This window comes from Pseudorca crassidens, chromosome 2, assembly GCF_039906515.1.
Source record: "Pseudorca crassidens isolate mPseCra1 chromosome 2, mPseCra1.hap1, whole genome shotgun sequence".
Classification (NCBI taxonomy): domain Eukaryota; kingdom Metazoa; phylum Chordata; class Mammalia; order Artiodactyla; family Delphinidae; genus Pseudorca; species Pseudorca crassidens.
This window is the reverse complement of record NC_090297.1, coordinates 88,062,841-88,078,357: the sequence shown is the minus strand read 5'-3', so window position 1 is coordinate 88,078,357 and position 15,517 is coordinate 88,062,841. Positions and strand designations below refer to the sequence as shown.

The 15,517-nt window shown below is 35.4% G+C and overlaps 1 protein-coding gene across 2 annotated transcripts in view; it reads right to left on the bottom strand.

Moving 5' to 3' along the window:
- Positions 1 to 1,214: 1,214 nt before the first annotated feature.
- Positions 1,215 to 15,517, bottom strand: part of RTCA (RNA 3'-terminal phosphate cyclase) — a 22,465-nt gene continuing 8,162 nt past the window's right edge. For both annotated transcript variants that reach the window (XM_067727032.1, XM_067727034.1), the window contains 7 exons: positions 15,147 to 15,205; positions 13,555 to 13,696; positions 13,061 to 13,185; positions 11,841 to 11,899; positions 5,748 to 5,842; positions 4,489 to 4,593; positions 1,215 to 1,598 (listed from right to left, as the gene is read on the bottom strand). In XM_067727032.1, coding sequence (XP_067583133.1) covers positions 1,497 to 1,598; positions 4,489 to 4,593; positions 5,748 to 5,842; positions 11,841 to 11,899; positions 13,061 to 13,185; positions 13,555 to 13,696; positions 15,147 to 15,205 — 687 coding nt within the window. In that variant the 3' untranslated portion in view covers positions 1,215 to 1,496. The remainder of the gene's footprint in view (positions 1,599 to 4,488; positions 4,594 to 5,747; positions 5,843 to 11,840; positions 11,900 to 13,060; positions 13,186 to 13,554; positions 13,697 to 15,146; positions 15,206 to 15,517) is intronic.

Sequence of the window (15,517 nt, the reverse complement as noted above, 5' to 3'; positions counted from 1 at the left end):
TCAAGAACTTCACAAAAATTTCTTTGCAGTAGTCCCACCTTTATTTTACCCAAGCTGAGACTAACAGTAGTGACACACCCAAGCCAAGATTAATCATAAACCCATCATGTACACTGTTGACCTTAAATCTCTTGCTCCAAAATTCCCAATCTCTGCATTCCAACCTACCTCGTTAACACTGCCACACGCCTCATCAGAAGCAGCAGATATCATCACTAGTCTTAAAACCCCCAAACTTATCACAGCCCCTCCAACAGCTATACTAAAAGTGTAGTTTGACTCTAAAATAGAAAGACATTTCATGCCTTATGTGTTATAGAAATTAACTTATAAAATTTACTCCCTGAAAATACAAATAGCAAGCAATACTATCATCATCATATTTAAAACAAACTGAACTCAACTGTCCAAGGCCACAGAAATCACTGACAAGAATTACGATTATGTACGTGGAGTAGTTATTTTCATTACACCTTTTTATACAGACTAATTCTGCACTTTCTGAATGTTTTATAATATCATCTTCTGGATCTGTATCTTGTACTATGTTTTTTTTGTTTGTTTGGGTGTTTTTTGAATTTTATTTTATTTTTTTATATATCAGGTTCTTATTAGTTAACGATTTTATACATATTAGTGTATATATGTCAATCCCAATCTTGTACTACGTTTTAATCATTACCAGATTAAGTCCAAGACAGAACTAAGTCTGAATGAATTCCTCACTATACTACAATATGGCATATTTAGCTGTTACATAAAACTAGTTTCATTTGAGTCACAACCTCAACTGCCTACAGGGACCAGGAAGTAATCTAAATGTGGAACAGGCTAGGTGTAAGACAATAGAGAGTAATGAAAAGAATTCTGTTCTAAAGGCAATTATTTTTTTAATACTATAAGCCAAACAAAAACATACCTGGGGCTGATTTGGCCAAATTTACTAGGGTTGAAAATTTGCAATTCTCATTGTTTAGCTTTCACAACATATTCAACAGATTCAAAATCAATATCTACCAAATACCCACTAGAAAGAAGATACATATAATAAGACAATGCTTATTAAATGTTATTGTTGACACAGCAAGTACATGTGTACAAAGTTGTCTCATTAAATTTTACATGAGATTCTAGTAGTGATTAGAATCATACACAAATTACAGATCAAATCTACATCCATAACTTAATATACTATATCAAAAATAAAAACACACTTCAGGTGAAAAGAATATTTTATTTCAATACTTTAATACTGAAATCAGCTATCATACATATTCACCAACTCTTAAACTTCGCTGTCCCTATCTATCTCAGAAGACAGTCAAAGTGAGATTAATAGGACGAAGCAGTCCCAGCAAATCTAGAACTTTCTGTATTTCATCTCTAAATTTAAGTCAGGTCCTTTAATAAGTTACTGCTTATTCATTGTTCTATATAATATTTATGAAATGATTAGTGCAATACATCATTGAGGTATCATTTAAGAGGCAAATACCCTATAGATTTGGATTTGTCATCCCGATTCCTTGGCACTCAATAATGTAAGTATCTTTAGAAGCATCTTCTTCATCTTCTGATTTCTTCACAGTAAATTTAGCCTGAAACCAGAAGAGCATTTAGTATATAAATAATATGAAAAGCGATAGAGGGACGAGCCCACAACTCCAGCTTAAATAGGCAGTAGTTAATACCAAACTCATTTTATTGAAGCTAGAGATACAAAGATCAAATGACTCATGAGAAATTCAATGGCCTATATATAAAATATTCTGTTCCAGAAGGATGGTCCTTGTTCAGATGTATACATACCTGTGGAGTTCTGTCAGAATATACAGCCTGGGCCCTACTCCATACCCACTGAATCAGAACCCCCCAGGAGTACAGCTTAAGCAAATATAAATTTTTAAATCTCAACTGTTAATAATAATGCATCTCTACTACCTACTTCCTAAAATTTTTCTAAAACATGGCACTGAAGCATTTATACTTCTTTTATCTTGTCAAGTACAGAAATACCCTTTAATTCCCTCAAATTTTCTTGCTAATTTAATTCCCTAAATATACTATTTAAAATACCTAGTTCAGAGCAGAAAGGTAGAGGGAGGTAACAATTAACATCTTCATTCATCTTTATTGGGCTTAACGTATTTTTCACTTAACTAATTCAAGTTTGGCTTTGAAACATTTGACCTCTATCATTATTTGTGGAAACATGAGTTTTTAAAAAGCAAATGTATTCATTCTAAGAAAACTGAATTAAAATCAAAACAACTAAGTAGGCTGACTGAATTTGTGACAAAGGGATTTCAAGTATGCCTAAAACCTTTTGATTCTCTGAAATACAATTTGAAAACCACTACTCCGAAGCCCTGTTGAACTGTAATATTTACAAATTATTCCAGTTTCAGTATTATGTGGCAGTGCACTGACACACTGGACACTGAAAATTACTGTTGAATGAATAAACACTGAATCTGAATTCTGAGCTAGACAAACAATTTATACAGTATATATATTTTTCTCAAATTATAAGCACTATATAAATATGAAACACAGGTAACAATTATGGAAATCATTTCTAGCCTATATATAAACCTACTGAAAACTACAAAAATTTAGAGTTGGAAGGAGCCATAGGGACTACAGCACACTCTCTGACCTTACTGATGAATTATCTGCACTGAGACACAGAATGATGAAGCACCTTTGCCCCAAATCACTGAGTTAAAACACAACAAAGCTGAACAAGAAACCAGAGCTAAAAATTCCAGTTCACGGCACTTTCCACTGTGTATTCACTTCAAATAACATGTGAGTGTCTACTATGTGCAAAGTACTGTAGAAAGAATGAATACAGGGCTTCCGTGGTGGCACAGTGGTTAAGAATCTGCCTGCCAATGTAGGGGACACAGGTTCGATCCCTGGTCCGGGAAGATCCCACATGACGTGGAGCAACTAAGCCCATGTGCCACAACTACTGAGCCTGTGCTCTAGAGCTCACGAGCCACAACTACTGAGCCTGCATGCTACAACTACCAAAGCCCACACGCCTAGAGCTCATGCTCCTCAACAAGAGAAGCCACCGCAATGAGAAGCCTGTGTACCGCAATGAAGAGTAGCCCCGCTCGCCCCAACTAGAAAAAGCCCATGTGCAGCAACGAAGACCCAATGCAGCAAAAAATAAATTAATTAAATAAATAAATTTATTTTAAAAAAAAGAAAAGAATGAATACAGCCTTGTCTCTGCTATCAAGGAGATCACAGTCTACGTGGGGAGACAAATAGTAGTTACAAAATACAGCATAAGTAGAATAATAAAAAATACAATTAACTATCTTTTGACATCAAATATAATTTGCCTTTGCCTCCTATCAAGCCTTTTCCCACAATTTAACCAAAATCTACCTATCCTTTCTAATAACAACAAAAAAAGTACATATTATTAAGAATCATACAAATAACATGTTAGGAATAGGGCAACCGTGGCTTTGAGCTTGGTACACCTCTGTAATGCTTAATTTCTTAATACTACTATACATTATTTTTATAACTTTTTAAAATACTTAAGGTCAGCACCTTCCTTCATAAAATTCTGAGTTATAAATTTCATAGTATTTTACAAAATTACATTATAAAGACTATGGCAAAATGGAAATATGCCACACATTACTGAAAAAAGCAAGAAATGAAGCTGTATGCATTAACTGCAAAAAAATGCAAAGAGAAACAATTTTAAGAGAGGAGGAGAATACCTAAACGTCAAGAGTGGTTTTACTGGCAAGGGGGAGTTAGGGACAGCTTTTTTCCTCTATTTTCTAAATTATAAATCTAGGGAATTCCCTGGTGGTCCAGTGGTTAAGACTCAGTGCTTTCACTGCGAGGGCCCGGGTTCGATCCCTAGTCAGGGAACTAAGATCCCACAAGCCATGCAGTGCAGCCAAATTTAAAAAAAAAAAATTATAAATCTACTTTTCTGAAGCTGAAAGGACTGGTAAGTGTTAGAAGTCCAGCAAATACTCTAGTCTACCCCAATAAAATCACAAGAAAATAAAATAAAACATTTAAAATTTTTATATAAATAATTTAAGTTTATAGCCCACTGCAAACCCCTTGTGATTTGATTTTATAGTTCCCATTAAAACCTCTTCACTTACTGGAAGGCAGTACCTACCACACATGAGCTTAGATGTATGCTCTCCCAGTTTGCTCAAAGCTCAGTCCTGCCACTAAGAAACTATCTTGAGCAATTAATTCCTCTGCCTCACTAGACTCATAAGTAAAATGGGATTAATAATAAATAGCCACCTAAAATGGTCATGCAGAGTGAGACAACTCAGCTTCACTGCTGAGCGAGCTCAGTGCCTGCCACATAGGAAGTGTTCACCGAATGAGAGCAATTACAATTACTATTAAGTTTTCTGTTGATTAAAATGTGACTCCAAATTGGCCAAAATGAAAATCAATTACTCTTTCTGATAGAATACTCACCTTTGCTAGTTGTTCAGCAAAATGTATAGCCGTTTGGGTATGGAGTGTAACTGGTCCTGTTTTTATTCTGGAAATTCCACTGGCTAATGCCATGAAAATGATCAGCTGTTAAAAAAAGAACAAGAAGAAAATTCTCACACATTTACTAATATTTGGGGTTAAAATTCTACTGCTTTCCATATGAAAATACTATTGATACTAGAAATCAACATAGCTAAAAAAGAATTTCTATTTCTTTAGGTTTCCAAAAGTCTTAAGATGATACAAAACCTGTGTTACCAAAAGTTTGTGGTATAGCACAGAAATGCTTAGTAGCAGACCTCAATATAGATTTTTAAAATTAATGTTTAAGAATATAGAGTTAAAAGTTAATAAATTTAATCAGACCAACTATCTTTGCAAGCTATTATATATAATATGAAAGTTTCTTCCACACTCTAGAATTACAACATTTTAACACATAAATAAATACACTAATACAGAATTACTGGAGTGTAGACTAGTAAGAAGGAAGAGACTAGAAATAAGGAAAACTGTCTTAAGAAACTGGTCAAGAAATCTTGAGTAATACACTTCTAAACACAGACATCTGATTTGCTACTAAGGAGAAAAAACTATGGTAGAAAGGAAAATCTATCAAGACAGTGCACCATAAAAAGACTGTATTTGGAAATATTCACTAGCACTTCTCAATGTGAGTAGATATATTAAGTTTGAGAGGTGTATGACACATCCAAGCAGAGATGTTGACAGGCATAAGAAATATTATGAGCATGCAGTTAAGGAGAAAGGTCTGGGCTAGTGATATAAATTTAGGAGCTGTCAGCATACAGATGGTACTAAAGCCATGAGACTGTACAAAATAACTGAGGGACTGAATACAGATAAAAGAGCCTAAGCCAAGGGCTCTCCAAAATTTACAAGCTGAGAAGAGGCAAAAAACAATAACAAACTTGCAAAGAGACTAGAATGTAAGGTTAGCGAGATACAAAGATAATAACAGTATTTCAGAAAGCAAGCGAAGAAAGTATTTCAAGAAGGAAGGAGTGCTCGATTGTGCCAAATGCCGTAGCCAGGTCAAGTAAGATGAGAACTGAAATTTATGGTATATAAATTCCAGAAAAATACCTAAAAAATGGATTGAACTAGGACATACCAATCAGTGTCTGAAAGTCAGTGACTAAAATTTATATTCAATCTAATTGCCCAATATTTGAATCTAATAGGCTTGATGGTTTTTATCCTAAAAGTGTCATTACCTGGTCTTGCAGATACTCATCCACAGCACCGCCATGTCTAAGATTTGCTAACAGCATTTCAGCAGCTTCAATTCCAACCTTGTCTGCATTAACACCTACAACAGGCACAATGTAAAAAAAACTAAATTAATTACTAAGAGGTAAAAAGTTTAATATATCCCAGTTAGCACTGGTGTAATATCTTTTAGGCCTCTGAACTCACCCAATGCAACCTTTAGGATAAGATCTTCATGTATATTTAATCTTCTGAGAGCTTAGCATATGCAAATATTTTATTAAATGCACAAGTGGAAGAAAAAACAGGCTGCTTTGGCCCTGTTTAAGAAGTACTAATTATAGGGGGACTTCCCTGGAGGTCCAGTGGTTAAGACTCCGTGCTTCCACTGCAGGGGGCACGGGTTCTATCCCTGGTCAGAGAAGTAAGATCCCGAATGCCACACGGCGTGGCCAAAGAAAAAAAAAAGAGGTACTAATTATAAAACCAATTTACAACTAAGTTATGACCCTATAACACTACACCTTGATTTCAAAATTTTAAATTTGCAATTCATATATGCTACAATTAGTCGGCAGCCGATTCCATTAGAATTAAAGGATTTTTTTTTAAAGTCAGATAATTTTCATCTAAGGAAGAACAGATAAAAATTCTCAGATCAAATATCATAAAGTTTTATTCCTTTAAGATTTGAACTACTTATTTATTTATTTACTGTGCCACGCAGCTTACAGCAACTTAGTTCCCCGACCAGGGATTAAACCTGTCCCCTGGCAGTGAGAGCACGGAGTCCTAACCACTGGACCACCAGGGAATTTGCCGGTATCACCTAACTTTGAAAGTAAGTCAGAAAATTTATTCCCATGTTCTACTTCCTACTTCTCTACACATACCACAAGTATTTGGTACAATGCTGAATACAAAATAAGTCCATCAGAAGTAGTGGAATGTCAAATGATTCTTTTTATTTACTTTGAACTAAATGAAACCTTGGCTACAAATGAAAATGTCCTTTGAAAAATGAGAATGTAGTTATTTTTTATTTTATATTTGGAAATTCATTTGACTATATGTATGTCTTGATAAAATTTACCAGAATAGGGGAAATCAAATTTTAACCATTTTTTCCCTTACAGCAATTATTATAATAATATAACAAATTAAACTATCTTCACAACATCAATCAGGCAAGTATTTACATGACTGAATGAAGTGGTTTGGAATATGTATGAATCTTGACTTCTTGCGTAAACCACTTTGCCTTTTCCATCTCTTCTTCCAGATGGAGATGGAGATGATAATTCCTAAGTTGCAAACTTGCTAAAATTAGAGATAATATTTATAAAGCTTCTATTACCAAGACTGGTTTATAATAAGCTATTAATAAAAATAGTTAATATTGAGTACCTACTATGTGTGTACCATACTAAGTGATAGAAACTGGTTCCTTTGCTAAGGAGACATCAGAAAATACTCATATATAAGAGTATTTGAGGATAAGTGCTAAGCTCTATGGTATAAACTATATATCCAATGAGATTTCAGAAAAGGAAATTATAGGTTCTAGAATAACTTGAGAAGGTTTCATGGAACATGAAAGACTTAGGTGAGACCTTGAAGAATGGCTAAAATTTGCATGGAGGATGTGAAGGAGAAGGAAGGAATTCCTGGCTTTGTATCAATAGTATCAGAGAGCAGTAGACACACTAAGGTTTCTCTGTGTAGGGGCAAAGTATTTCTCAGAGCCATTCACATTCCTTCCTACCCAGCCGCCTTGAGAGCGAATAATGGTATGAATGGATCTAACATAATTACCACCTATTACTAGCGGTCTGTGGCAACTGAACAAAATGAAGTAATTATGAGAATTTTTCTTATTAGTATTATGTTCTAAACAAAAGAGCAAAATCCTAGTTTCTTCTGAAAACTTAAGGCTTTTCTGACAAATACTCTTCTGATATTCTAGAGGTTTCTTAAAATGGTCTCAATTTTGATGGTTTATAACAAATTAAAATGAATATTCAATGATTCGGGGTGTCTTCTAGCTTATTAAAAGGACAAAACTATAAAATAGTTATCAGGCTGAACAGAGAAAGCTAAAGGACTGATTATAGCATCAGAGAGATGCCATGAATTACCACATTACTGAAGGAGGAAAAAAAGTGCTTACTACAAGCTAGGCAGTTTCCATACATAAGAAATAGGATTGATAAACCAGAGTCATAATTCATCTTAGCAAATTGATTTGTCCCATAGTAAAGAACACTAACTGAAAGATGAGAAATCAACGAATACACAGATATTCAACTATGTAAACACAAATACATTCTGTACATATAGCAATCATATAAAGTTGGAAGGGATTTTTATACATAGATAATGGTCCAATCTCATTTTTCAGGTAAGGAAAGCGCAGTCACCATGTAAGATAATGACAGACATAGGACCAAAACTTAGGTCTTCTTGCTCTCAGTTTAGTGCTCTCTGTTATAATACACTGCCTCGATCTAAAACTGCAAGATTCTCTCAAAAAAAAAAAAAAAAACACAAACAAACCTCACCTTTGCAACAGGATTAAAGAATGTTATAACTGGAAGGATTTCAGATATTCTTCAGGCTAACTCTCTCACTCAATAGATAAGGAAACTAAGGTCAAAATAGTTTTAGTAACTGAGACAATGACAAAAACATGACTAGTTACAACCTACTGCTTCTAATACATATGGTGGTGTGCACAACCAGCCAATGTTGCTTCTGATAATAACGCTTAAACATTAGGATTCAGAGTCTAGTAATTTTCTAGTTAATTTAAATCAGAAATAAAAAGGGGATCTGGATATTGGGATCCATGACATTCTCTGAGATGCTTAATATATAGACTACCTAGACTAAGAGAGAAGACCCCAAGGTCTTTGCAATTGCTAATGACATCTCCTTTGACTTAAGTGCCTGACAGGAAACAAGGGCAGGCACCAGAAGGAGTCAGGCAACCTCAGTAAGTGTTGCTGCTCTACCCTCTATTCCCTCCTACCACTATAAGTCTAAAAATAAGTACTGTGCATTCTACATGAGTGTTGTCCAAAGACAACTTCAAAGTAAAAACTCTCATATGACAAGTGAAAAAAAATGTTTATGGAATATTAGGAAAGAAACGTTTTCAGGGCTGTCAGTAAAGTTAATTCCAAGTACTGCTCTTAACAGAGTAACGGTCCCTTTATGATGTCAATACAACATATCCAAAACTATCTTCTACCCTGGCAAACTAACTCTACCTCCCATATTCACAAGTTTTAAGTACTTCCAGTTACCCAAGTTAGAAATCTAGAAGGTCATTACACTGCATCCCTCACCCCCCATTTCCAGCTAATCACCAAATTGTCTATTCACCCTCCTAAATACCCTTATATCAGTACTCATCTCTCTAGACTCAGTCCCTGCATTTCCTTGGTGTAGGTCCTCACCATTTCTGACCTGGATTGCTGTTAACAGACTCTTGTCTTCCTGCCTCCACTATGGTTTTCCTCTAATCCTCTACACAGCTATCAGACTAACTTCCAAAGACCTGGAATTACATCCCTCCTTAAAATCTTTATGTTTTCAGGATGAAATCCAAACTCCTTTATAAGGCCTATAAAGCCCTTCAACTATCTGTTGACCTCTCTAACCTCATTCTCTGCATTGACCCAGATCCTGTACTCATCACATATGGTTCTAGTTGCCCAAACACAGAACTACACTTTTATGTCAGCACTTTCCTTTGTCCTTCTTCCTTAGCTCTCACTTTTCTATCTGGCTAACTTCTACTTATCTACAGAACCCACGGGAGGATCACTGAATGGCACAAGACAGATTTGGGGTCAATCAGCCCCCAAAGAATAAGCTGTTCTTCTCCTGTGCTCCTATGGTGCCCTGGGGATAGAACAATCACAGCACTGGTCTGTCTCCTCTGCCAGACTAAGCCAGGAGGCAGAAATGGCGACTCTTACTTCTGAATCCTTCATACATAGTACCTGGCACATCCTGGTACCCAACGATAATACAAACAAACTAAACCCACATTCCACCCAATGCCTGCCAAGCACTTACTACTTGTAACATAGGGTCCTAGTCTCTGCTTTATATTTTGCATTATCTTTGCCCTCTCAAGGCTTAAAGACATTGCATGTAGCGGCTCACTGATCCATGCTGATTCCTCACTGCACCTAACAAGTAATGAGTATACACTAAATATGTTTTTGATCACTATTTCTCAAATTTTATAATACCTTAGAGAGCTTGTTCAAACAGATTCCTGGACCCCTCTCTCAAAGATTCTGATCTGATACATGAGGTGGGCCCCAAAATTGGTATTTCCAGCAAACTCTCAGATGATACCCATATGCTACCTGTCCGCCAACCACACATTGAACAGCACGGTTTTAAACAGAATTCATTTATGTCCAGTCAACCAAAGGTGTTGATTTTACCTATTCTATTACACTGGTTAGATTTGACACCCAACTGTATCTAGATCAACCAACTGAGCAGACTAAAATTACCTGAAGTTTTGTATTCAGCAGTAATAATGTGGTTAAATGGCATAGCGAGGGTAAGCATCTTTTAAAGATGCTACAAAGTAGGAATAAAGCAATCAACTGCCACACAGTGAAAAGTTCAATTAGAAGTTGCCTCAATGGCAAAAGTAACTTTAAATACTAACCAACAGATGCATACATGTATCTACTCTCCCAAAGATACCAAATACTACAGAAATTTCCCTTTCACAAAAACATTCAGTATTTTGAAATCAACACTGTAATAACTGATGCAGGGAAGAACCTTCAACAGATACTAAAACCACTGGATGAAAGTTGTATTCAGAGAGGATGATCAGATGGTGTCAAAGTATTATCCCAGAGTATTTATTAATTATAATGGGAAAAGGTGAATTCCCTGGTCCAGTGGTTAGGGCTCCATGCTTCTACTGCAAGGGGCACGGGTTCAATCCCTGGTCGAGGAACTAAGATCCCACATGCTGCGAAGCATGGTAGAGACAGGCAGGCAGACAGACAGATAGGTACGTAGATAAATAAATAAATAAGGAACCTTTATAGCAGACATACCTGGAGAACACCACCTTAACCAAGTGATCAGTGAGCTGTACTGATAAAGGGCATACTGACATTACATGCACCCTGATGTGATAAAATAGAATGTACGCAAAGTCACCTGTGCAATATTCTCACTAAAAATGTTTAACCTGAATAAATCTAATCATGAGATAATCAGACAAATTCAAATTATGGAAAATCCTATGAGAAAATGGCCTGGACTTTTCAAAAGGTAAATATCATGAAAGGAAAAAAAGGTGAAGAGACTATTCTGTGGTTTAAAAAAAAAAAAACTAAACAGACGTGACAAACAAATGCTGTGTGTGCTCAAAAACAAACAAACAAGCAAACAAAAAACCCCATTCTGCTCTAAAGAATATTTTGGAGGTATCTGGTTATGTCTGAATATAACAGGGAACTTCCCTGGCAGTCCAGTGGTTAAGACTTCACCTTCCAATGCAGGGGGGGTGCGAGATCAATCCCTGGTCAGGGAGCTAAGATCCCACATGCCTCACTGCCAAAAAGCCAAAAAATAAAAACAGAAGCAATATTGTAACAAATTCAATAGAGACTTTAAAAATGGTCCACATCAAAAAAAAATCTTAAAAAAAATACATATATAATAGATTCTTTGGGTATAAAAATGGTAGTGTGATTATGCGGATACTATTTGGATGGACACGCTGCAGTATTCAGGGGTGAGACTTGGTACCTGCAACCTGCATAGAGATGGTTCAGAAACACACACAACACGTAGCTAAACGTTCATAACCAGTGAATCTAGTGTATGGATATTCACTAATCATTCACCTTCTCTATAAGTTTGAAAATTTTAAAAGCATAAAGTTGGGGGAAAGACTGAAAATTTAATTGACTCTAAAATAGAATCAGTTAACCATATCCTTTCAAACTTGTTATCCATCATTCTACAACATCCTAATCCTGACAGATAATTAAAGAATTGTACAGTAGCACTGAGAACAGTGGACCCCCTTCATTTAGCTATACCTCGTTTACCAAGCGATGATCCAGCGAACAAACAGCCAGTGGATGTCTCAGCAATAATGCTATATAGGGAAAAAAAAGTATTACTATCTATGCTATAAATATTCCAAAATTACATGCAAATACAACACAGGAGAACAGTGACTATTAAATAAGAAGAATTAGATCTGGCTAGTATATTACAAAAGTGAAAGTCTTCATATAGAGAGCAGCATGATTAGCATTCTCCATCTTCATCAGAGTAGAGTATCTTTCAGCACTTTGGACAAGAAGTCACACTAGATTCTAATCCACTCATAGGTAAGGAATGGCCCTCCCAGAAGTCTTGTCATCAGCACTAAGGGGTACCATTTCAAAGGCATACTGCACTCATTATCTTAAATGAAAAGGTCTTTCGACAGAGATGTTTGGTTTTGTTTTATAGTTTTTAGATAGTATTATCATACAAAGAAAATGCATTTACTTTAAACCCTTTAATAGAAAATCTGAAAAAGAAAGCTTAAATTTAAATATCCACAAAAGATACTTTTATTCTTCAAAAATATTAATTAAAGCATTTTTATAACACATAAATCAATAACTACTAAATGGATTAATATACTATATTTCTTTTTTAAATAGATCTTTGCCGTATCTAATATTTACTTGTAAACTGATTTCACATTTGAGATATAGAAAAGCAACTGGAAATATTTCTCTTAGGATCATCTTCAAAGGCTCACTTTTTTTTTTTTTTTTTTTTTTTTTGTGGTATGCGGGCCTCTCACTGTTGTGACCTCTCCCATTTGCTGAGCACAGGCTCCGGACACGCAGGCTCAGCGGCCATGGCTCACGGGCCCAGCTGCTCCGCGGCATGTGGGATCTTCCCGGACCAGGGCACAAACCCGTGTCCCCTGCATCGGCAGGCAGACTCTCAACCACTGTGCCACCAGGGAAGCCCAAAGGCTAACTTCTGATTAGCTTAAACATTTAAGTTCGCTATATAAACAAAAAGGCTCTTATAATGTAATAAAAGGTAAACCATCCTCAGAAAAGAAATTCAGAATAAAATAATCATCATAATTCATCATACTGTTGTTTTAGGTAGGAATGCCCTTAAAAATATATCTTCTTAAAACTACAAATTTAAACAAACAAAAAAAAATGACAAATCTTTAATTAAAATAGAATAATTATTTCAGGGCTCTCTCAACTAACATCTAGGAAAAAGTATATTGTCTCACATTATTCCACTTCCATTGCCAAAAGCTTGGTCTTTAGTTTCCTGAACAGGCTGGATGTTAACATACAGATCCCTAATCTCCTTTCTGATGCATCTTACGGCTGCCGCTGCCATATCTTTTGCTACCTATTTTGGCAAGACAAAAAAATAGAATAAAATAAATTAATGATTATTTTGACAATTGCTTTCAAGCCTTCAAAGACATATAATTAATAACTTTTACATACATCTTATAAAAACACAATTTTCAACAGTAGAGAACACAGAATTTTAAGAAAAATTTTTAATGAAAAGATTTATTTAAAAATTAAGTTCTTTCAATAATTTCAAAATTTAGATGATATAATACTTATCAAGACATACATACACTTCTAAGATCATCTAGACAACTTTATTTTTTATTACTTTATTTTTTTTAAATTTTTATTGGAGTATAGTTGATTTACAATGTTGTGTTAGTTTCAGGTATACAGTAAAGTGAATTAGATAGCTTACTTTAAATGGCAAAACACCAGCAACAAAAGCTCTTCCATATATCTTAGTCACAGAGCCACGGTCAGTTAAATTTATTGGGTTCAACTGTTTAACTGGCGACATGCGGATAATCACTTCACCACCTCCTTTCGGGTAGTAGCCCCTATGAAAAGTATCATGAATACTTACATAAACTGATTGCACGACAAAAATAAAGCTCAATATTTACAATAAAATAACATGTGAGTGATATCCAACTATATAATTCATGTTTGAAACTTCCAAATAATGTTTTAGATCTGTGTTGTCCAATATGGTAGACTCAAGCTACATGTGAATAAATGAGTATTAATTAATTAATTAATCTATTTATTTATTTATTTAGGACACACAGCTTGCAGGATCTTAGTTCCCCAACCAGGGACTGAACCCACACCCTCAGCAGTGAAAGTGCAGAGTCCTAACCACTGGACCACCTGGGAATTCTCTATTTAAATTTAAATTTAATAAAATTTAAAAGTTAACTCCCCAATCCTACTAGCCACATTTCAAGTGCTCAATAGTCATATGTATCAAGTGACTACCATCCTGGACAGATAAGGAACATTTCCCTCAGTACAGGAAGTTCTATTCAACAGTGCTGTTTTAGACTTAAGCTACTTAATGGTAGGAGCTTGGTCTATTTTGTTCCTGCTATATTCCAGTGCCTAAAACAATGTCTGGCACATAGTAGGTGCTCAATAAATATATGATGAATACTTAGTAGCTGAACCACTAATAAAATTTCAACTCAAATATTTAGTGTCACTTATTCTATAAGAGATGCTGAGAACACGCAGATGAGAATGACAATGCTCTTATCCACAAAGAACTCCCCATCTGGTAAGATGGGGCTCCACATATAATCTACTAGGACACAAGCCAGGCTGTAAGCAGGACTACAAGAGAGATGTAAATAGGAACTCCAACTGAGGCACAGTCACTGACAATTCACATAAGAAATTACAAGTTTCATTTTCAGAAAACGTAGGATTTCCAATTTTTAGGAGAGCAGGGGAAGAAAAACATGAACAAAGATATGGAAGTCTGAAGGCACAAAGTATGTTTAGGGAATGGCAGCAACCATGTAGTTAGAATATATGGAGGGGAGGGAGGATAAAGCTAGAAAAGTAAATTGGAATAAGATTGCAAATCACTTAAATGCTACAACAAGAAATATGGCCTTTTTACTATGTGGCCTTACAGAGGGAAGGGAAGCCTTACAGAGAAATAACCTGAATGCCCAACATGTCTCTTAGAAAAATAATTCTGGTTGCTCTATGGAACAGAATCCCTTTTATGACCCTGCAGTGCCCATTCCAGTTGTCTGCACACAGTGAGCACTCTGTCTGTGGTGAGCATGGATAATTCCAGATATAAAGGTGCCTCAGTGTAGCAATTCCCTTTCAAGTCCCCATGCCTCTGCTGCTTACTGTTTTTAAGCCACGAAGTACTATTACTTCCTATAAGATACGTATTAAGTGGGTTACGGAATGACAGTTCTCCAAGATCTAACTTTTCCACTATTTTTGGCACAAGTAGTGGGTCAAAGGGTTAAGAAATAAGTAACTTACCTCATTTTAATGTCACAATTAAATGTGAAACCAAATTTTTCAACAATTGGCTTGAAAACCTGAAAAAATCAGTTTACTGTTACTTTAATCACCAATATTCATTGTCAGCAAGTATATTTAGTAAACAAAAGTGCTCTGCACTGAAGTAGTAAAGAAACACCATGGATAAACAGTGATATAAAAATGTGTAGGCTAGTTCTATTTTTCAAATAAAATAACTGACGTAGCTAAAATCAAAAGTTTAACATTTAATTAATCAGAGCTGTGCAAGTCTATCTAATGAAAAAAAAAAATCAGAACTCAGGAAACTTGATCCTAGCAGTTTTTAACTCCAGAGGCCAGTATTTCCTCACCTTCTCAATATAGTGTAC